The sequence below is a fragment of the Pezoporus flaviventris genome, unplaced genomic scaffold (genome assembly GCF_033815535.1).
Source record: "Pezoporus flaviventris isolate CSIRO_AGI_PZ_B2104156 unplaced genomic scaffold, CSIRO_AGI_Pfla_v1 ptg000037l, whole genome shotgun sequence".
Lineage (NCBI taxonomy): Eukaryota > Metazoa > Chordata > Aves > Psittaciformes > Psittacidae > Pezoporus > Pezoporus flaviventris.
The window spans coordinates 21796539-21820343 of record NW_026892585.1 but is presented as its reverse complement, the minus strand read 5'-3'; the positions used below and the strand labels follow the sequence as shown (position 1 = coordinate 21820343).

The window sequence follows — 23805 nt, the reverse complement described above, 5'->3', positions numbered from 1 at the left end:
TTACAGAAAAAAGGTCTTTTTTTTTCACTTAATTTTGAACCAGCTCTCCTCAGATGCTTAGAAATCCCTTTTAAGAGCCAAGCAGGGAGTTGGCATCAACTGTGCTGCAACATCATGGAACAATGAAGCAGGATAATATAATAACAATCCTTCTTGTTCTCTTAATATTTTCTCCTTTGTCTGTTTTGCCCAGAAATATCCTATAGGTTTGTTTCCGTTATCTCCTTTTTGCCTGAAATACTGATCTGTTGCCGATCTGTTTTGCGAACCTTATCCTCCAACAAATGTGTCATCAGCTGTCACTGCAAAGCTCCCAGGACGGTGCAAAGCACTTTGACAAGCAACAAAGATGTATTGATGGTTTGGTTGTTTAATAATTTCAGAAATATCTGAAACCACACAACTAGTCACACACTGTCACCACTTTTATTGCATCCTATTAATGCAGAATTTGTTCAAGTCTTTGCTAGGTTGAGCCTGAACACACATAGGGGAGTATACTCTGCCTTCTGTGCACAAGAGTCTTCTTGTTTCTTACTGGAAACTCTGATGTTAACCTTGGAAGTGATCACGAGAAATGCATTGAGGATTGTGCAGTGGCACAGAAAGAGTAAGGAAGCCTCACTGTGTGTTTATACTCAGAGGCAGGGGTGTCTGAAGCTCTGCAGCAGTACAAATTGCAGACCAAGTCTGCAGCAATGTGAGATGTGATTAGCAAATCCATGCAATTCTTTGGTTAGTAATAGGCAAACTCTTTCTGACTGTTTAATAAAAAAACATTACAATAGGATTGTCTGAAACCCCACTTAAGTATTTTCCAGTCTCTGTGTTACCCATTTTGAAACCCCCATCTTAAATGTTGACATTGCACTAGAACAAGATTATTTAGTGAAGTCACTGGTGGAGTTGGGAATGTTTTGAGACAGGTTCTTAAAACAAGCAATTGATTAGTGAAAGGTGTTCTCTGCAAGACCAGTATTAGGAGGATGATGAATATTATTTGTGCTCAAAATTTGAAAACACTTCATTTATTTAAACAGCAACAGCATTGTTTTAGCTGTCACAATATAAGGCCCCTGGCAAGGTATGTGGGAGAAGCTGACATGTTTTTGTAGGCCAACTGATATAATTGGGAGAAAAACAAACAAGCGTTTTTTGCAGTTTCTGCAGTTTGCAAGAGCTTGTCTTTTGAGTTCCCTCCACCTCTTTTTTTCTCAGTTGTATCCACAAGTCTAAGAAAAGACAGTACCTTTTCACTTACGTTAACAGAGGGAGAAAATGCAATTGTGCTTGAGGAATAAGAGAAATGTAGGATCTTTGATAATTTAACCCAAAAGCAACCAATAAACCAGAAATCTTTACACAAACTTTAATGTTCCTTTATGGTAGGTAGATAAAATCAGGAAGAGCATACTTTATCTAAAGTTTCCCACTTGCTTTGCTCAATGGCATACCAGTAACCAGCAGTGGAACATTTTAGCAGGTATTCCCAACACTGACAGATCTTGGGAATAAGAAAATAGTTTAGAAAGCTGGGTACATCAGGGGACCGCATAAAACACAGTTTAACTCAGTCCTTAAACTCTACCACAGTGTACTTTTTAGACTAGCCTCTCTTACGGTTTTCTGATGTTTCCCTAACCTCTCTCCCAGGATAACTGTGAAAATGAGAGGAAGGTGAGCTCAGAGACTCCCACACCATGTAACAAGCCGCAGAAGTTTGTCTATGAGCAAACAAGCCATTCTGTCATCAGCTACTTTTGAAGAGGTTGCAGATGCACAAATTGATCTTCATGATGAATTTGACAACAAAATGGAAGCACTTCAGTACATCACACATTTCTAAAGCTAGACTTTCCTGGCAGATGGTTAATACATTAGGATATGATGTCTGACACCAGAACTTTGGTTGTAACGAGGGGCCAAGCATTCAGATACCCTGATCCCTTAATCCTCATTCAAGTCACTGAAGTAAACGTAGTTTTCCCCTGGAGACAGTCCTAGAAAACACGTTATAAAAGCAACGTCCTCTCTTCAGAAGTGAACATTAGCAAGCTACACATGTTTCAGAGTTCTTAGGGTTTTGTTCTCTCAGTGTCAGAGCCCCTCTACCCACATGCAAAAGAGGTATAGTTTACACATTGCATTTAGAAATCAATATCCTCAAAACTTGCAACTCCTTTTCTGAACACACGTCCTCTTATTATGGGACTGGCATGAATGGGGAAAATAGACTGTTCTGTAGAGCCCAGATTTGCATATATCAGCAGAGCTCTCCCTCACCCTTGGACCCTACTGGAGCTTGTCATTGTTCTATATTAATCCAGAGGACTGAATTTTGCCTTCAGCAGCTGGCAGGAAGAAACACAGCAAATTGAAAAGGGAAGAAACATTTGTCACAAACATCCTCACTCCTGGGGGTGATCTGGGAGATAAACTGGCAAATCATACCTGACAAATTTGGTGACCTTCTATGATGGGGCCACGGCAATGGTGGATAAGGGAAGAATGACTGACATCATATACCTGGATTCATGCAAAGCATTTGACACTGTCCCTCATGGCATCCTTGTCTCTGAACTGGAGAGACATGGATTTGATGGATGGACCACTCAATGTGTAAGAAATTGGCTGGATGGTCACACTCAGAGAGTTTCGGTCAATGGCTTGATATCCAAGTGGAGACCAATGATGAGTGGTGTACTTCAGGGATCAGTACTGGAACAGGCAGTGTTTATCATCTTTGTTGGTGACAGGGACAGTAGGATTGATGCTCCCACAGCAAGCTGGCCAATAACACCAAGCTGTGTGGTGTGCAGTCAACATGCTGGAGGGAAGGAATGCCACCCAGAGGGACCTTGACACGCTTCAGAGATGGCCAATGCAAATCTCATGAAGTTCAACAAGGCCAAGTGTAAGGTCCTACACTTGGGTTGGGGCAATCCCAAGCACAACTACGGGCTGGAAGAGAATGGATTGAGAACAGCCCTAACGAGAAGGACTTGAGGGTATTGATTGATGAGAAGCTCAACATGCCCAAATGAATGCATATCCCCATGCAGAGCATTCTCTCCAGGTAGTCATACTTACCTCAGCCTCTCCTACCCCTTCCTTCCCACTCTTCAGTGAGCTCAGGGCTTCTCTCATATAGAGACTACCAAGTTTCTGCTGTTTACTGGCTTTTCCAGGCATTCCTGTAACCCCTTACTTCAAATCAGGTCCTCCTTCATTCGTCCCAACTACTCCTTTCTCCCTGGGAACACAAGGAGCAAATTCCCATCACCCCTTGCCCTGCCCCTCCACCTGACCTCTTCTCTCTGATAGGAAATGAAGTTTACATGTGGAAATGAACAGTATCTGAGGCAGCAGATAGTTTGCCATTGAAGTACACACTGAACACCGGTGAGCGTAGCTGTCAGGTGAACAAGGTGTGTTTTGCTCAGAGGTAGGTGCCCTGCGGTTGGATCAGGGATGTATCAAGAACTTGGCTGACTCCTTGCCCTGGGGAAGTGGCCTCAGACTAAAGCAACCTGGCAAGCTTTGCCATGACATACAACATGCAGTAATTAAGTGCTTCTGCATTATGCAGCACTATGTAATGTTTTAATTACTCTGCCTTCATTTTTATGGGAAACGTTCTATTACTAGGTCAGTAAGAGGGCAGAAGACAAAGTAAATATAAACCTTTTATAACAATACTGGAATAGCACATAAGCATGGTGAGCACTGTTGACCCTCTCCCACCTATTCTCCAACAAGCCTTTGCATAGCTTCCCAGGATATCGCTGCAACTCAAGCCCATCATCTGTACACACACTAACCCACAATGTGGGGCATATAAATTCCCACCAGCAAGACCTAGCTGAGTCAAATGTTACCACACCCATACAAGCATACACACACATGCATGGAAGCACAAGCCTGCAACAACTGAAGCCCATGTGTCATGAACCAATGTTTTCCGTAAGGCATGTGAACTGGTTTTTCAAACCTAGTGAAACAGCTTCATGAGGCCTGCAGTGAGGGGTGCCATCTACTCACTCTCCAAATCTTCAGGCAGACCATGCAATGACTTTTGCCAGCATCTTCTGTCTGTTCAGAAAAGTTGGTTCTCCATTGTGCTCAATGGAACACCTGAAGCAGAAGGAGCACACTCATCAGACACCCAATACTGCACTCCCTTAGCATGAGTGGTCATCACCCATGCACCTCTACCACCTAAAACTGTCATACCATGCTGTGTCAAAAGAAATCTAGTGTCATGAGAAGGAAAAGCATTTCAACACTTGCCTGCAGGATTTTCCAAATGTAAAGCTTATTTAATCACTGCATTTCTGTAAGTTGTCAGGAAAAGCAGCTCAACTCTGAATGACTCACCCTTCTCAGCCCAAACCATTTGTCCCCTGTGCTAAGTATGGCATCTACTTACTCAAGCAGTCAGGGGCCAGGCATGAAATGTGTGTCAGGTCTCCTCAGGTCTACGGTCCACAATTACGTACTGTTGTTTTTAATTCAGGTAGTTTCCATGAAGAACCTTTCCTCCATACCCTCAGGAGAGCTTTTTCCCTCCAAGACAACTTTCTGGTCCTCTGCACAGTGGTGTTCATAGATACAGAGAATGTGTTCACAATGGTGCAGAACAGCAGTAATTGTGGAAAAATACTGGAATACAAGCACTCAAACAACAATAACGGTGATTTTCCAGAAGCCTGCTGACTCCAGTGATTCTGCTATAAAGTAACTTTGTGGGTGATGCTTGCTGAACTGTGTGACCCATTACTGGAAGCTAATAACATGCAGTCAACCTACTTAAATACCTTTTTCTTTTTTACACTGGAAAAGCCTGCCCTCATACATACAAACTTCAAGATTCCAGAGGGATCTGTGTACAGCCAAATACAATAAGGCAGCATCTGTCTTTTATCATATAAACAATAAAAAGTTAAGGCTATTGTCATTGCTCTTTGCCATCAGCATGAAGAAAGGCTAGTCCCTCATTGCCCCTCCAGAAGTCTGAGGGTGCACCTCTCTGGAGCTGTGTGATGCAATTATTTTGAGGTTGAATCCACATTAACTCCTTCAGTTCACAAGCAATTGCCAGAACAGTCACTCAGTTCACCCTGTGTCAATAATTTATTCCAGAAATGCTGATTGCACTGAAGGCAATGGTGGAACTCTGATTCATATCCAGCCCAATGTGCATTCCTGGGTTTGGGAAGAAAGACTGCTAATAATGAAAACACAAATTCAAGTTCAGCCAGGAGTTTTGGTACATCACAGCATGAGGACCCAAGTAAGAGATCTGTTTTCTTCTATTATCTAAAACCAAATTATTTTCAGTGTTGCAATTTGCATCTAACATGATGAAATTATGATTTCAGGGTTTGCAGTTTTTGAAGAGAAACAAGTGTTTCAAGGCACAGCAGAGCTTGTCTTTTGAAAGAATACCCTTATACACTTCCCACCTCTTCTAAACAGATTGTCTTTTTTTTACTTAAGAATAAAATACAGTAAATTTCACTTTGTTCATTTATTGATCAGCCATTATTTAAAAAAAAACTTGTGTATACACATCAGATCTCTTTTCATTCTCTTTATAAAAAAAAATTGGTATTAATCAGTTCACAAATCTTGTAAAAGAGAAATGAGAAATGACCAGGTCTATTGGCCCACCCATGCACAGATTTACCAGTAAAGTCTACGATTCATAGCAATAAGAAATAATTTTTGATAAGTGAAAACAAGCTTGCTGAAGGTTCAATATGAAGAGCTATGAAGGTTATTAAACCACAAGACTAAAGAGGGGGAAAGAATTCTAGCATTTTGGGCATAACTACGATGCGGTTAGACACCCCCCTGAACAATCAAACTGGCTGTGCTGGCGCTTTTCAGTTTATATACTGGAGAGTTTGATGTCCCAGTTGTATCATTTTGTAGAAAAGTAGCCATGAAATTGCCTTACCCCGGTAATTTGGCTTCATCAACATGTCAGGATGCCCTGTCAGGGGAAAAGAAAACTAAAAAGGGGCCCTGTTGTTTTAAAGGACAAGCTGTCTGGGATCCTGAGCTATGATGTATTTATCTGCTGCTAGTGGTAATTGAATCACGTCAAGAGGGTTCACAGATGACATCCAAACAGCAGTTTCCCTCCTTTTACATATAGCCTAAGCCAACATGGGTGCCTGTGCTGTGGTGGGACTCTGAGCGAACTTCTCTCAGGGTGGCACTTTCCATACGCAGTGTTTCCCAAAGCTTTTGTCCTTAGTGACTACATGAAGAAAGACGTAAGAGGTTTTGTGTTCTGTAATTGCAATAATACCCATAGCTTCTGAAACAGGGAAGAAATAAAGGTGTGTTGGTTACCCTATATACAGCCACATTAAGAATACAAAAGCTGGTATCTACCTGAAAACCTGGAATCTCGTTACCATCACCTGTCCATTACCTTAATTCAACAATTCTTTTCCTTTGCCACCAAATCTAATTAAAAGGTTATAGAAATATTATCTAGAGAGCTTATTTTTTTGCAGTTACAGGTTTTTTTTCAGCCAGAGAATACCTCAGTATTCTTTGAGCTGAGAACTCCACTGATAAGAGACTTTGCTGAGAGTGGATGTTAACTGGTTTAGGTACAGAAATAAAAAACTAGCAAACCATGAAATGCAGCATGAGCACAAAGCTAATCCTCAAAGGAAGAAACAAGAATAAGTTGTGCTAGAGCTTATTTTTCGTCTTTTTTGTCCAGCTTCAATTTATGAAGAGAACATGAAAGCTCTGGAGCCTGTTTTTCCTTTCCAGATTTTTCTTTGTTTTTTTGCATTAAAAACTTTCAGAGCATATCTGAAAGAGCATGGTCTCACAATCACACCTATGTAAGGGGAATGTATGATTTTTAATATATACCTGAATATTTTTTGCAGATATGCAGACAGGCACACAAACAGACCTCAGTGGAGACAAGGTCTAGATAATGTTAAGCTTCAGTTGCCTTTTAAATACTAGTACTGTCAAGTTAGATAATACCAGTATTAAGGCAGATGTGTTTAAAAAGACCTATTTTTCCAAATTAAGATGCAGCTATGAAAAGATTTAGTGATCACAAAATCTTTGCTTATGAGACAGAGAGTAGTAATTGTGAAGCATAGAAATACCTAACCAGACTGTTCAACATATGGAATTTTTCGTTGCTTGTTTGGGGGTTTTTTCTCCCCTCAATGCCCAGTATAATCTGCCCCTAGTGGGCTTTGCAGATTGTTGTGTCTTTATGAAATCTGCATGCAAAATGCCCACCAACCCAGCAGGATGCTCACAATGTGCGTTTGAAACTTCACAGGAGCATAAAGAATACTACAGATGTTTGTTTCATTTCTCAAATATTTAACTGCTTCTCAAGTTTTCTGCAATAGGGAATTCCCATTTTTCATTCTGGAGCTTTTGTTAGATTTAGCAGCTGTATTCAGATTCACAACCGTCTCAAGAAAACTCCTCCAAAGGGCATAAGTATCACCTAGGAGAAAAACATAGCCATATATGCTGTAATGCCAAGAACCTGCTCATTAACAAGTGCAGAAGAGGAGAACAGATCCGGGATACTAGCCACTGGGATACTTGCCACATATGCACTCCATTTTTTACAAACAGGAGTGTTCCTTATGAGCATTACATCATCCACCTAAACTTTTTTCTTCCTAGAAAATTGTATTGTTTTCAGTGAGCCAGAAGGAACACAAAAGGTTGTTCACAAAGGTGAATAAGCTGTAACAGCTTTATATGGTAACCAATGGATTTGAATCTCAGAAAGCGGATGAGCCATGCCAGCATCACCCCATTTTCTTCCACGTCATGTGCAGCTGGTGTTGGGACCAGGGGGCATTGTGAAAGGCTGAGGATGGAGGTGTACTTGGCTCAGAAGCAGCATGAATCATGGCTTCAAAGCAACAAAGCAACCTGTTTCATGATTAAATAGGAGAAAATGAAAGCTTCCAAAGTTGCTTCTGTTCCTGTTCTGCTTGCATATATGTGTATGCATATCTGACACTAATGCACACAACTAACCACAGGGAAATGCAAATGAATTTGAGTAATGTATGGATGACCTGCACGCATACATACTCATGTATGCATTGGCATGCAAAAAGCACCTACTTCACATATTACCATGGTACTGCATGTGTACTCTGTGTTTAATGCTTGTAGGCTGGTTTCACTCCTCAGATCAACTGACTCAGACAAACCAGAACTAAATATGCCAGTTATTTCTCTGCCCTAAGTGGCACTGTGAAGTACTCATACTTCCATTAAGTCATCACACCAGTTTCCACCTCAAGAAACAGACAATGTTGAAGAAATTTCTTTATGAAAAACAATCTTGAAGTCTTGTTTTAATCAAGAACCTATTGGGAAATCACCATCCTTTTAAGATGGATCACCAAGTGAGCTGTAACAGTAGTATCAAAGCACCACGATATATCAGGGAAGATCTCTGAATAACTTTCCCACATGTCCCCAATGAAAAGCTGTCACTCTTTTAGGTAACAGAGTCATGGTACAACTCAGCACAGAGCACCCAAACCCTGCCTGGCAGTTAGCACTGCAATTCACAGCAAGGAGACACCAGTGGTTAAATGTGATTTTGATTCCCCTGGGCTTTATTCCCACACTATGCATGTGAAGTCTCCTTATCTACACAATAAATGTCCCCTCCTGCCTCACAGGGAGGGTAAGGCAGAACAGTTTGCATCACGAGGGATGCATGAGAGAGAGCATCAGTACCATAAAATCAAGCTCCTTGTTGAACAAGGTGTTCAACAAACACCCACAGCAGCACCTCAGAGAGACAAGAGAGGCACAAACTTTTGAGCCTCTCCTAGGGAAACCATCCCTGTTTCTTTGGATGAGGGAACTTTCCTTCTTGAGAATTGTATCTACATCAGTGGAAGTGTTAAACAACTTCTGACATTTCTAGCGTTCTACATTTGGATATGCATTTTATTCTCTACAGTATCCCGTATTTTATCATTTAAATGAACACTAACAACAAATATTAAGAAACCCTGAACAACACCTGCTGCCTGCTGTCAGAACTGCTCTGTTTTCTGCTGTGAGAAACAGAGATCAGTCCTTCACAAGTTATCTTTTGTACATTACTCCAGTTGTTACCATGTCTTCTGCCATCTCATCCACATTCTTGGAGATGTTCAAAGTTTTTTCTTATGGAAACAGCTTCACACCTTTGATTATTTTATTGCCTTTATCTACATGATCTTCAGTCTCTGAACTACTGAAAATCTGTTTTCAAGCCAAGGAATACCTGAATTTAATGCAATGTTAGAGACTGGTGCTTGCCATCAAGGAGCTTCCCACTGTGCCTCCAAGATGTTTTTTTTAACATTTGATTATAGCCAGTTTAGAGAATACCCTTGTGTTCATAGCTAAGGGTGTGCCATCTGCAGTACTTTGCAATTATCACACCAAATTCAACCTTCATTTTACCATCATCTGCTAACTTAGAAATGTGAGAACCTTCTGTATGACTTCACATTCATCTATAGGTCGGGCTGCCCTGGATAACTGTTTATCATCTACAAATGTTATCAGCTTATTATTAACTCCCTTTCCACATCACCCAGGAATATACTGCGCAGCATTTGCCCCATTCTGAGATCTTTGGGACATCTTCTCTGAAATTTCAGTAACCATCCTCCTTCAAGAAAAGACAATTTTTTCTTACTTTTGTTACTTATCTTGAAAGCAGGAGCTAATTTGTAGGATGATTTATCCTCTTCTCAGAATCTAGCCTGGATTCTTTCAGAACATTTGCCAAATCTATCCATTACTCCAGGTGGATTCTCACGAGATCAGAGTAGAGGGGCAGGATCACCTCCTTTGACCTCCTGGTCACACTTCTTTTGGCACATGCCAGCACACAGTTGGCTTTCTGGGCTGCAAGTGCACACTGCTGGGTGGTGTTGAGCTTCTCACCAAATCAACACCCCCAAGTCCTTTCTCCTCAGGGCTGTTCTCAATCCATTCTTTGCCCAGCCTGTATTTGTCCTTGGGATTTTCCTGACCCAGCTGCACGACCTTGCAGTTGGACTTTATGAGGATAGCATTGGCCAGCTCTCCAGCACGGCTGGGTCCCTCTGGATGGCATTCCTTCCCTCCGGCATGTTGACTGCACACCACACAGCTTGGTATCATTGGCCAGCTTGCTGAGGGAGCATCAATCCCACTGTCTCTGTCACCAACAAAGATGTTGTTCATATTAGCATATTAACACTGGTCCTAATACCAACCATGAGGAATGCCACTCATCACTAGTCTCCACTTGGACATAGAGCCATTGACCACAACTCATTATCATCAAGCCTGCTCTTAGAATCACAGATTCATAGAATGGTTTGGGTTGGAAGGTACCTTAAAGACTGCAACCATCCAGCCAATTCCTTATCCACTGAGGTGTCCATCTGTGAAATCCCCATCTCCCCAGTTCAGAGACAAGGATGCAGAACAGTGTTAAATGCCTTGCATAAGTCCAGATACGTGTCATCAGTCATTCCAATCTTATCCACCAGTGCCATGGGCCCATCATAGGAGTCCACAAAATTTGTCAGGCACGATACGCCCTTAGTGAAGCCATGTTGGCTGTCACCAGTCACCCCCTTATTGCTCATGTACCTTAGCATATAATCCAGAAGAATCTGCTCCATGATCCTGCCAGGCACCAAAGTGAGACTGACTGCCCTGTAGTTCCCCGGGTTTTACTTTTTCCCCTTAACAGATATAATGGGAGATTGAAGTTCCCCCCTGAGGACCAAGGCTTGTGAATAGGCTGCACCTATCTGTCTGTAGAGAGCCTCATCTACTCAATCCTCCTGGTCAGATGGCCTGTTGCAGACCCCCATTGTAATGTCCCCCACCCCTGCCCTCCCTTTAACCTTGACCCATAAGCTCTCAGTTGGCTCCTCATCCATCCCCAGGTGGAGCTCTTCACACTCCAGCTGGTCACTGATGCGGCGGGTTACACCCTTATACCTTCATCACCTTACCTTTTTACAATACCCTTTACAATACACGCTCTATGATACCTTCACGCATTTCAGCCTCCAGCTGCTCCTTCCACTTCCCTTTTTCTGCTTGCTCATCCTAATGCTTACAGTTCTCTCCTTTGCTCCTCGAAAGCACTGAAGTGGATTTTCTGTATCGTATCTCTTTGGTAAACCAGCATTCGCTTTCCTCCCTGGGAAGACCAGAACGGGCAACATCACACTTTCTGTTCGTACTCAGCCCCTGAAAGGTATGGCAAATGCAGTGCAAAATCTTGCTACTGAAGACTTAAAAACATAATGTATATTAATGGTGGAGAGACCTGTATCTAAGTCTATACAAACCTGGAAACAGAATAAAAGTATAAAGAATGAGCCTAAATACACACAGTCCAAATGCACCATCAGAGATCTCACCCACAGGGCACAGTAACACCAGAAAATCAGCAGAGAAAAAAAATCTACATTAGTTTTAAGAAAATATTAATATTGAGAGTTAACCTTTAGAAACAAAAACTAGAAAAGCTTTCTTTTAAAAAGGGTAGAGAAATGAATCACATTTAAGTTATTGAGCCCCAGCTCTACTTTTCCTGAAGCATCTTAATAAAAAAAAATAATCAATCTGTTCTGCATTTCCCTCCTTATTTTCTCTTATATGCTATCTCCTGTGACTGTGGAAACATTCATTTCCTCTCAACTGTATTTATATGCTATGGTATCACAGCTAAAAATATACAGATTTACTAATTTTTGAGCAAAACTGGGTTTGTAAATAAGATAACTCCTTGAAGAGTTATGTAATGAAAGTTTAAAGTTTGTGCCATTTACTTCAAAGGGCAGCACAGAGAATTCTCTGCAGACAGTAGTTTTGCACAGAAAAGTGTGCAATAAATACAAAAACAAGTATCTTCTTATGCTACAGGTTTCTATCTTTCTTTTCTGTTTCTTTTCAATGAAATAAAGAGACATGGCTCGAATATATGAGTTGACAGGAGTACTAGCACTGTCAAGTCCACATAGCTGAGGAACAGTGATTTAATTAATTCTCCTCATCAGCTGAATTGAGCTTGACAACTTTGTATCTATTGGTTGTCAGAGAAGTGCCTTGATTCCCAGATTTTAAGCAGAGATTTCAGTATTGGCTTTGGAAGAGGAAAGGCAAAGTTTTGTGAGGAGGGGTGCTTGATATGTAATCAATTGAAGAAAATCAGGAATGATATAAAACCATCCTTCCAGAGCCTTTCTACAGAATATTGCTTGGTTTAAATTGGTTTTGGTCAGGATTTAAACATGTAGGATCAGAAGCGCAGCTGGTACAAAACTGTACCAGCTCCAGAAGCAGTCTTACAGATCAAGAAATAAAGTAGAAAAATGGAAAACCTAAAGACAAATTATTTATAGTTTTGTCAGTCTTGTGGAGAAGTTTTTGTTTGTCTTGGGTTGTTTGTGGGTTTGTTTGTTTGTTTTTTAAACACTGCTTGAAACAAATACTGAAATCCTGCAAGTGTTTTTAAGTTTTTTAAGACTGACCAGCTTTTTGTAAATGTTGCTGTTTGAATAATTTCGTCCAATTTTTGTGGAGGAATTCCTGCATTTATTTGTGAATAAGCAGCACCGAATTCTTTATTAAGTTAGTACCTCCCGCTCAGTCCCTTCTTTTAGGTAGTCCCCCCTGCTTTTTCCAAAAGTAGCATACTAGTTGGGATTCAAAATGTCACTTGGGGAACACACCAATAGAAACAAGACAAATTTTACCCTTACGGAGATTTTGGAGTAATGAGGAAAATTGTGTCAGGAATGAACTTGGCTCAGCCTACACAGAGGCACTACATATCCTGTTCAGTAGGATTTGTTGGATTGTCAGTACAATATAACATTTTATCTGCTCTCTTCAGATTCAGATGTGTATTTAACCCTACTGCTTCTGGTTCCTGCTGGAGGCCACACAGAGCCCAGGGGCCTGGGGATGGCACTTTGGTGATGATGGAAAGATCAGCAAGATAGAACTTGAAAAAGGGAAAGTATAAAATGCAAACTCAGCAGGATGTGTAACCAACAGCCGCCTCCTCACCTCAGAAAATAAAATCTCGACTTAATGGGGGGGAAAGGGAGGCAGGAGAAATATCAGCCAGCAGGTATTCTTTGGGCAGACTGTGCCCTTTACAAATATTAACATGCTCCTAATACATCAAAAGTGTTCATCGAGATAAAACAAACAGCTGAGTCAGTCACAAGAACTGTTACTCAGGCCAGACAGCCTACGAAGATGACATAAAAAGTTGAGTCTGTGCATATTAAAAAAAAAATAAATCTTTTATTTTGCTGTTTGCTTACCTGCCTTGAAACAAATTTTGGGTATTCTTTCAACAATGGTCTGAAAGAAGGTGAACAAACTTGTGGCCTCTAAAGAGCACAATTGTAACAGAAATAATGGATAATCTAATGGGAGCTATGACCGAAGTTCCCTGATTTTTTTGAGACTGCCCTTTAACAGTTGTTTTTGCAAAGCAGCATTTTGCAGATATTTTAATCAACCCTTCTGCAATCCGTATTCCAATGTCAATTACACTAGATCTGTGTGGACGGACCCAGAGACAAGTATCATTTTATTATGGTAATGAAGGATGAAAATAATACATTGTTGCAAATTAGTTCCCTTTGAAACTTTCACCTATGAAAGGAGAAAACCATCATGGTTTTGAAGACAGCAGAGCTTTAAAAATATCAATTTCATAACCAAGGCTGAGTTTAACTACATGGGCTTTACATTTTCCTAAGCATTTATCTGTAAAAACATACAAAAATATTTCCTAACACACAATAGGATATGCCCAGTCTGTGTGTTCACTTATTTCATTCAGCTTTTTACAAAAGGCAGCATATAAATATATATAATATAAAGCTACTTTTAGTTACAAACCAATATATACATTAAAAAGACTAATTTAATTAACCCTTTGTTTTTAAGCACCACTGGTCACACTCTAGTTTGAACAGTACACTAAGTTTGCTCTTGCCTTCTTGTTGTCCTCCCCATGCTGGGAACACCTGCCTGAAGCTCATGAGAGGCAGCAAGTGGGTGTAAGATGAAAACTCACTGTATTTCCCCACTTACCTCTTTTCTAAGTCTGTAATGCAGCTCCTTCATGTTGGCTCCTCCACCGTGCTGTTGAAATGCCCTCCGGGGGCTTACTCAAACATCAGTCCCATAACACCTGGAGTCAGGACACTTTCCTCTCCCCACATGTCTTTTTCCTGTCATGGCAAGCAACCCCCAAAATGGGCTACTATTCACCTGGCACCCTCCTTGCACCTTCAAGACCTTCTGATCCTGGACTTCTCACAATCCACTTTGTCATCCCCCCTCTCTTCTACCTTACAAACACTGATCAAACCAAGTGTGCTTGGGCACAGGACAAGCTTCTAATCAATAAATTACTCTGTTTTACATGGTTCAAATTTGAGCTTTTATTTGTTTTTTAAATTAAAAAAATAAATTTCATTATTAAATAGTGGAATGGGTCTAAACTAATGTTTACACATTAATTCACTTGCTTTAGGGTACCACCAGAGAAATAATTAAAGCATACCACCCAGACAAAACTTTCTGTTAGAAAGCTCAACAGTGGCATAATTCAGTTAAACAGGAAAAAAAAACCCCGAAAGTCTTAATGTTTACAATGAACATTAGAAGTAAACCTCTGGTTTGAGTGACATCCAAATCTAGTTTCCATCACAAAGGTAATCATTGTATTCAGAATACTATACCACAGTGCTAATGTCATCAGCTTCATCTGGTTTCTTTTGCCTGCTTGGCAGGGATTTCAAGTACTCAAGGTGCCTCCTTGCATCCTCCTGGTTTTGCCGGACGTAATAAACCACATATGAGATCACCATGGTGAACCAGCCAAACATGGTGACCAGCATGGCATAATCAGTAGTCTTTTTAGGAAGGTTGCAGAGGTCAGCATCATTGGCAGCATTGAGGAACGGTCTCCCCGCGTGTTCATCCAGCACAGAAGTCTTGCAGATGACGTTGTTGGCCGTCTCGTGGTTGGAGGCCATGCTTCTCAACACCTGCTGCAGCGTGCAGTCACAATGCCAGGGGTTGTTTGCAATTCTGGCTCTGGCCTTTAAGTTGTTGAAAGCGTTTTTGTGCACGCTCTGAATCCGGTTGTCGGACAAATCCAGAGTCTGCAAGGTTTCTGCCACCCCTTTAAAGGCGTGCTCATCTATAAACTCAATCCCATTTTTCGATAAATTAAGGACTCTCAGTTGGTGCAAGTCCTTAAAAATTTCATTGGGGATAGATGTTATCTGATTAGAGTCCAAATAAAGTAAGACTGTTTCTGGAGGAAGATCTCTGGGTATTTCCTTGAGATTTGCATTGCTACAGCTGACGTTCAGACCTCCAGAGTGAGAACAGAGGCAGCCTTTCGGGCACATACTGGCAGAATGAAAGCACAGTATCATGAGGACAAAACTTTGTAAGAGCAGACACATGGAGAGGGAACGAGTTAACCACAGGTCTACCAAATGCATGCTGGGCTGTCAGCATAATCACACGACCATTTTTCATTCAGCCGACAGTGGTGGGAAAAGGATCGGCAAAGCTGAAACGTGACTTCATTTTCTTCAGTGTAATTAGTGGACCATCACAGGGGCTTCCTCATGGTCAATACTCTTTTTAGAAGCACACCTACAGAAAGGAAGGAAAAAAAATTCCTTATACCATAAACTCCAATCTTAATTTTGTATTCATTAAAAAAAATAGAAATAAAATGAAGGTGAAGTGAAATGCAACACTGAATAAATGATCTATTGTCCTATCAGTGTACCACAGGATTTATGTAGGTAACTCCGATTAGCATTAATCTGAGTTTAGTGCACAAATCCCAAGGACATTTTTAAGAGAATAGACTACATTTATTACAAATTTCATAGGTTTGGGCTTAAATACTTATTAAAGGAGGCACTGGCTTGCTTTTGTTACAGATGTTTCTAAAACAGCTATAAATCTAAATTACATTTTCCCTTGCTAAAATAGAAGATGTATTAACAGGAGCTTAGAGATGGATCTCCAGCAACAGTGACAAGTAAGCAAGGAATTTGTGGTGGCTAATGTGAACTTATCTCAAAATAATTTACACTATTTTAAGTCCAAATCAAAGTACTTCAGCAAGGAAACATTTTTACTATACCAAGAAACAAAAAAAAAAACAAGTAAATCAAATGCTGCTGAAAGACACCACAAACATCCATCATTGTCTTGTTTGTCTCCCCATCCTGCCCTTCTGCTTTTGAACCCCAGATTTCCTGTAACTCCAGCATTTTGTGAGACCCATAGAAATAATGTTTTCTTGAAAAATTTCGTTTATCACAGAGAAAAAGAAAGAAATGTAACAATTGCTAAAACCTCACACACTCACCTCCAAACCAAATAGAACTCACACAAACCTATGTACAAGCCAAACAAAAACCATCTTATTCATGGCATGCAATTTGCTAAAAGAACACATGAAAAATAGGTTCTGCTTCAGCTTCTCAAGTTGGCTTAAAAATAGCAAATATCCAGAAGCTTTTCCATTTTCTCCTTTAATTGAAGTACAAATACAGAAGTCTGAAATGCTGACCTATAAGGTTTCAAAGACAACCTCATTTAGTTTTTCCCCTCTTACAGTACAATGTGAATTTTTAACCACAACAGGTCCATTTGCTTTCATGTACATGCCCTCTGTAGCAGCTTGGATATCTGCAGCCTTATTTGCATTCTCTTACTGCAGCTACTGCAAGTAGTAGTGTATCACCACTGCTCTTCAACTTATTTATTGATCGAGAGAGAGATTGCCCAAGAACCTAAACAGAAAGTTTACACTTGGAGTCCATAAAACTTCTACTCTTCAATTAAAAAGAAAGGAAATTCTCAGCAATGAGAAATTGTGAAGTTAAGCCTGCAAATGTGAAACCATTAAGAAGGGCTGTAAGCAGAGCACGAAAAGCTCCCATTGAGGATAGAGAGGGGCGGTAGTATCTCCACAATCAATGGAGTTCTGCAGGACCTCTGTTTACATGAAAGCCTGCTGCACTGGGTACATCCTCGCCATTTCTCTCTTTGGCTCTTTGGTCACTGCAGTGCCTGGTCTTTAGATCAGATAGAAATCTGCTACAGGAGACAAGCTCCAGAAGCTGCTTTTTTCCCAGCCTGCCCCATGAAGAATGCTTGTCCCATGGAAAAACACTTGTTTTCCTTTCCCTTCATGTTTATGTGTCTCACTGTGCTACACCAAAAGTATATGAGCAGTCAGCTCATCACCACAGAATGAGCATCATCTCATCACCTAATACTTGTACACAGTGCCTTCCTGCCAGTGATACTGCAGTCCTGCTGCAGGAATGGACCGAGGTGAAAGAGCAAAGACCTGAAGGAGTCTCAGATGCTTAATTTTGTAGAAGCATGTGACCATTAAATATCATACTTCCTTCAGTACAGGCAGAAAAAACCCTGACAACGTGGAATTACACCATGTATCCTGCCAAGTCCTCCATAATGCTGCTACGCCACCAAAGATCATATGTCAAGCACCAAAGATAATATGGATAGGACAAGGGGTAATGGGTACAAACTGGAACACAAGAGGTTCCACTTAAACTTGAGAAGAAACTTCTTCTCAGTGAGGGTGACAGAACACTGGAACAGGCTGCCCAGGGAGGTTGTGGAGTCTTCTTCCCTGGAGACATTCAAAACCCGCCTGGACACATTCCTGGGTAACATTATCTAGGTGTTCCTGCTCCGGCAGGGGGATTGGACTAGATGATCTTTTGAGGTCCCTTCCAATCTCTAGCATACTGTGATACTGTGAACATCCCACTGAAGACAAATGAAGCTTTTTTCTTTAACGTATTAATGTGCTTAGAGTAGAAGAATTAGGGTCATTACAGACTAAGCAGGAAAGTGTTTAATGAAGCAATGCCTCTTCAAAAGAGATAGCTAAGTAAATAGATAAAAGGAGAAAAACTCCCAGTGTTTTGTTAGAGCAAATACAAGTTAAAACCTATAATTAAAAACCCAGTCAACAAAACTTAGCTGAGCAAGAACAAAGCTCAGCGAATTCTCAGTAATTTAACTGTAAGCAACCCAAAGGGACTGAGCATCAGTCAGGGGAAACAGAACTTTGTTTACTTCCATGATCAGAATATCTTATCCAAGGGATAGCTGAGATTCAGGTTTCACCAACAAACTTACAGCAAGGACTTTCTTGACTCACAGGTATCCCAGTGACTGCAACAAGAGAAAAGAGAACTAGGATCCTCAGATTTGCAATGCTAAAAGGAAGATTTTTGGCTTCTTGAGCAGCTAATTTTTGCTTGTAACAAAAATAAAGGTAACAAAGTTAGACTAAAGACAAGAGATATATACCAGATAGAAACATTAAGACTACAGAGAAAGGCATGGAAGATGCTTTCATATAAATATATGCCTTCATATAAATATATGAATTAGAAATCTGCAAATCAAGAAAAAAGAAGAAAAATAAGTAGTAAATAAAAGCACACAGAAACTACAGCAATATTTCAAGCACAGGTAACAGCACAGGATAAAAAGGCTTTTTGTGTACATTTCTAAAACACATATATAAACATAGAAAACCTAACATAGGATTCAAATATTGCAGGGCAATAAAACTATAGAGGGAAGGTCACACAAAAGAATTCTTCATAGTTTTGCAATTTAAACTGGTTTTCAAGCTTTCCTAGACCATTCATATACAACAGCATAGGAAAACGTACAAATCCTGAAATTATCAAGGAAAGCACATTTGCTTTTAATGCACAGTGAGATTTCTACTGAGCTTCAGGTGCCAGGTACTTGTAGATGACTGCCTTTCAAGCAAGGTGCAGAGACTGCATCTTAGCATCTGGATGCAATACCACTAAATTGTGTATTTGACTAGTAACCCCTCCTCACAAGAAATGAGTGATGTAAAGAAGCATTAGTCCTTCCCACTTCCCACCTGGAAAAAAAGGCCTCACAAATTTTCAAATGAAGTCCCAAACACTTCTGTTGAGGGGAGATCAATAATATCACCCTTTTCCTGAGGCACATTCATGGCATTTGAGCAACCACATCATGCTTCTGTTGCGTGCAAAGACTGCCTGTCACACACATCACGCTGTGAAGGATATTCAGTGATAGCAACTCCATTTCTGTATTAATAACGTACTAGAATGTCTGTTCTTGTCTTCAAAGCTGGATCCCCTGAGGAAAAAGACTGCACTCATTACCCCAGCAATGTCAAAGGGGTGACAGCTGACTAGAGATGCTCAGCACCTGTACACACAGCTTGTATTTGGCATTACATGATTAGAGAGGAATTTCTTGTTCCTGTAGTTTATGTGCTCAAACGAGCAAGCAGGAATGGAAAGAGGCAAAAGGAAGAAGCCAACAGATAACCACAGGGGGTGGCCTGTTGGTTGCATCATGATTGCGCTCAATCTGTCTGGTCTGTCACTTTTCAACCACCAGAAAAACTAATTTTAGGCACAGTACCTGGAGAAACCCTCATTGGAAAACAGATCCTAAATGACACTGCAGAGCTCCACACACCTTGGGATCACATAGTCCTCCACAAATGACACTGTTTTTTCATGAAATACCAAAGGCATCCTATGAGTAACTGCTGGCCCTCCATATTGGAGATGAACTGCACATGTCAAGGTGCCTCCTGTCCTCACATACAGCCCACAGACTCACGTATAAATCTACCAACTGCTCATATTTATATGTGCAGCTCTGTACCTTCAAACGAAACTCTCAGCTCCCCAAAAACCTTCAAGAGATCCCTAGAAAACCAGCTTGACTTTTCAAGCCAAGTTTAAGTAAGCTCCTATCCTTCAGAGTAACAACTCTGCATGCCAGCATTGGAAGTTTGATATAGCATTAGAAAAGTCCAGGAAATAAAGACTCTGCAGGGCTCTTTTTTCAGACATCCTTTAGAGCAAACTTGCACTTTGAATAAATATTAAAATTTTATAACTAAAAATGCATTAAAAGAGTACATTGTAAAAAGTTCATTATTTTGTCTGACTTCCAGAAAATTACTGAGATATTTTATAGTTTTGGAAGACCTGACATTATTACAATTTTTTTTTTTTCTCCTCTTTAAAACATTGACTATGTTGGTATGTAGCAAAGATGCTCATTGATAAATCTAGTCTCCTATTCTCTATTAAAATAGATCTTTACCATATTGACTAATTTTGTTTTGAATGAGGCTTAGCAAATTACCCGCTGAAATAGAAACCACTTGTCTTTTTAATAGATTGTTTTCCTTGAACTCTTCTTCCTGTAATGCTGATCTGTTTGTTGCAGCACACATAGATCTGCCTTGCTCTCCACACTCAGAGAGACCTATATTAGAAACTTATGTATTTTCTCTTTGTACTCTTTTCCCCCTGCCCTGTTGTCATAAAATGCCATATACTAGTTTATCTCTAAAAATATTACCTTTTATGTAGTACTGACAAGACAGCCATGAGCTGGAGACTAAAGGCTTAAATACTCAGATGATTAGCCCAGCTGGAAAAAACAGTTTGCTAGAAGACTGAGGACAGGACAATTTTACCTGAACCAAAGAAAGAGATTTGCCACTACTACTTCCAAATAACTGCAGATAGCATACTTATGAAGAACCAAAACAGAGAAGATATCCATGGGAAGAACTACTTCTATACATCCTATCCTTAATCAATCTTATACTACCTTCCACTAAACTACACATTGGATTGCCCTGTGCATCTGTATGCTGTGTTTGAAAGCAGCTGAGCTTCTGGAGGCCAACAGACTGTACACACTGGGGGAAAAACCTCCATGAAATCCTGCCTGCCTCTTCCAACACCTGTGGGCTGAATCTGATCATAACTGTTTAAAAACACAAGAAGATAGATGTAAAAATGTGGAGCCTCCTTCTTCTACATGTTACTCTAAATCTGTTCAAGGATTTAGATGATGGCTCAAAAGCAACAGAGTCAAAATAACAGTAATTATAAAAAAAAAAAAAAAAAAAGGTATTTTTGTTCACTGTGGATGTGTGATAAAGCTACACCATGGCAACGTTACCAAGTAAGTACTGAGCCTAAAAGTGAGGATACCTGCAAGCTGGCGATGAGTGGGAGCTGTGGGACCCAAAGGAGAACACAGCAGCTGCATCTCATCTCTGTGCTGCTTGTGTGCTACGGTACAACAAATTTCATGGGTACCAAGTGAATTCCTGCAGACAAACAACCCAGTCCTTTAAAACAACATTGCCTGTTTACTGTCAGTGGGGAATGCACTGTGGCAATCTCACTAGCTGCACAGGCAGACTCTGAGTTGGGAAATTTGATGGTGGCTCCAGGACACCGACAGGAGATGCAGTTTAGAAGATGAAACAAGAATCTGGTCTTGAGTCTTGGGACAACCTCTGTCCTTCACTCATCTCCCCCTGGCACTCCTCACAGTGCTGCTGCCTGGCTGCTTCACAGCACAGTTATGTTGAAGGCAGGTAGGCAGTCAAACCAGGAAGAGCCAAGAATTGCTTGCAAGGTGCCAGGTGATGTAAATTCACAGATGAAAGTCTCTGGCAGTGGAAAATTTTCAGGATTTCAGAGCACAGCAAGATGAAATCCTACAGCAGTAAGAACAGAAATTAATAGAAGCCAACAGCAAATGAGGTGGGGAAAAGGGGTGCAAACGATCACTGATTCAATGAATAATTGAAATGTCATGATTAATCAGTGTGAGCCTGAACTCCAAGTACATAATGGATTCATTATGTGATGAAACACCAAATGTACTCAAGCTAGAATATTCTCCTCTAAGACAGGACTCAGAATGTCAACATTTTGTTCCCCAAAATCTCCCAGTATAGACATCTTTCCACCAGCTGCTCATAGCAAACCAGTCCCAGTTGCAGAAGCAGACTGTGTAGGTAAAAGTTACAGATCCCAAGCTACGAATACCCTCTCTTAACAGTCGCGGAGTAATAAATGATAGAGAAGAGCCAAATGAACATTTTAGGCAGGCTATAATCACTTTATGATTGTGAGATCATTGAATGTATAACTCCTTATTACAGATTAACAGCTTAATTATACTGTGTGGGCAAATGAATCAGCACTTTAAGACTGATGAGTTGGGTCCACGTTAAAAAACGTATTTGACTTTTCTCCCTTTTAATGTCAAGTCAGGAATTATTTTATAACTCTCAGCTGATAAATAATTGTGTGAAGCTTAGCAGATATAATAACAGATCAAAGGCAGAAAAATATTACCAACTATCTCCTATCTTTCCTATGATGCTTTGCTCTAGGAAGTCTCCTGTGGAAGCATATTTCCTGGAATGAAATTTGATATACTTGAATGAAATTAAAGACACAGTGTCAGGGATGCTACTAGACCTCCTTCTTTCAAGCCCTAACACAGACTGGATCACTTGCTTTTTAGAAGACACTCAGTGCTGCCTTCTTTTCCCTGTTATCTCTTGCATCTTCTTCATAGGACTACAAAAGGCTCCTGTCCCTTCCCTGAGCAATATACCCTTCTGGGAAATACAAACCACATTTTATATGCATATCTATGCCATTTGAAAAAGGAAAGAAAGCATTATATATGCTCACAGTGCATATATAATGGCAACATGAAGTAAATTAAGAATTAAAGTCATAAGATAGAAATAAGATCAATATAATCTCTAGAACATCATTTATCACTATATAGGCAAGAAATTGGCTTGATAATCTATACAAGCATGAAGAAATGCTCAAGGTATGCCAATTACTGCTCAGCAAACATATCTGCAAAATGGATTTTTTTTTTACCCCTATATAAGAACATAAAAAACCGCATTACAGATGCTAAGTGGAAATGCTCCAACACAGACAAATGACTGTAAAGAGTTCTAAAAAGCCATGTAATTTGTCTCTGGATTAATTATTCGTGTGCATTACAGTCAAAAACATTTTTAGAGTTTGGAATTATAGCTACTGAGTCTCAGTGACATTTTCTGAGAAAACATCAACAACCATTCTGTTTGGCAAGAAAACCCTTTCCAGCAGCAGCTGAGTCAATCCTCCATATGATCTGTACTAGAAAATAATATACTCTGAAGGCTTAAAATAATCTGAAGTGGAAATACTTTGTATTCCTTGGGTAAAGAGACCCTGACTCAAGTCTGTTCTAAAGTCTGGTTTTCAATAAATCTGACAGAATCCAGTGGAAAGTGTTTTCAAAATAAAAGGTCAATTTCACAATATTTGCTCATCTATTTTTCTCGCATATAATAAAATAACGTGATCAAAGTGAAAAACATGTGCTTAGTTGGAGCCATATGCAGTAGCTAATGATGAGTGCTTCTTCAACATAATTCTGCTGCAGTACCCTATCAGGGAAAACACCTTCTCAATCTCAAGATAATTACATTGACCACCTCAATGATTACCAGCATAATCAGTGACAAGTCTTTCAATTTAATCTTGATAACTGCATCTGGTGAGTGCAGATGGTGTCCAACCGAAAATCCTGTTTTTATTTTGCAAACTGTAAATCTAACCCCTCCACTGGTAACAAAACCAGTGCTATCAGAAACTAACAGGCCTTTAAAGTACCACCTTGCAAAGATAAGCAAGATTCAGACCATCTATATACCTTTCTTCCACTTTTAAGAGTGCTTATTTGGTTCTGCATACTGCTGTCTTCAGGCTCATTTGAGGGTCATCCAAATGT

At 40.2% G+C, this 23805-nt stretch overlaps 1 protein-coding gene across 6 annotated transcripts in view; it reads right to left on the bottom strand.

Annotated features, from left to right (window-relative positions):
• Nucleotides 1-14488: 14488 nt before the first annotated feature.
• LRRC3B (leucine rich repeat containing 3B) overlaps nucleotides 14489-23805 on the bottom strand; it is a 41850-nt gene continuing 32533 nt past the window's right edge. For all 6 annotated transcript variants that reach the window (XM_061464973.1, XM_061464972.1, XM_061464978.1 and 3 more), the window contains exon 2: nucleotides 14489-15744. In XM_061464973.1, the coding sequence (XP_061320957.1) occupies nucleotides 14808-15587 (780 nt within the window). In that variant the 5' untranslated portion in view covers nucleotides 15588-15744 and the 3' untranslated portion in view covers nucleotides 14489-14807. The remainder of the gene's footprint in view (nucleotides 15745-23805) is intronic.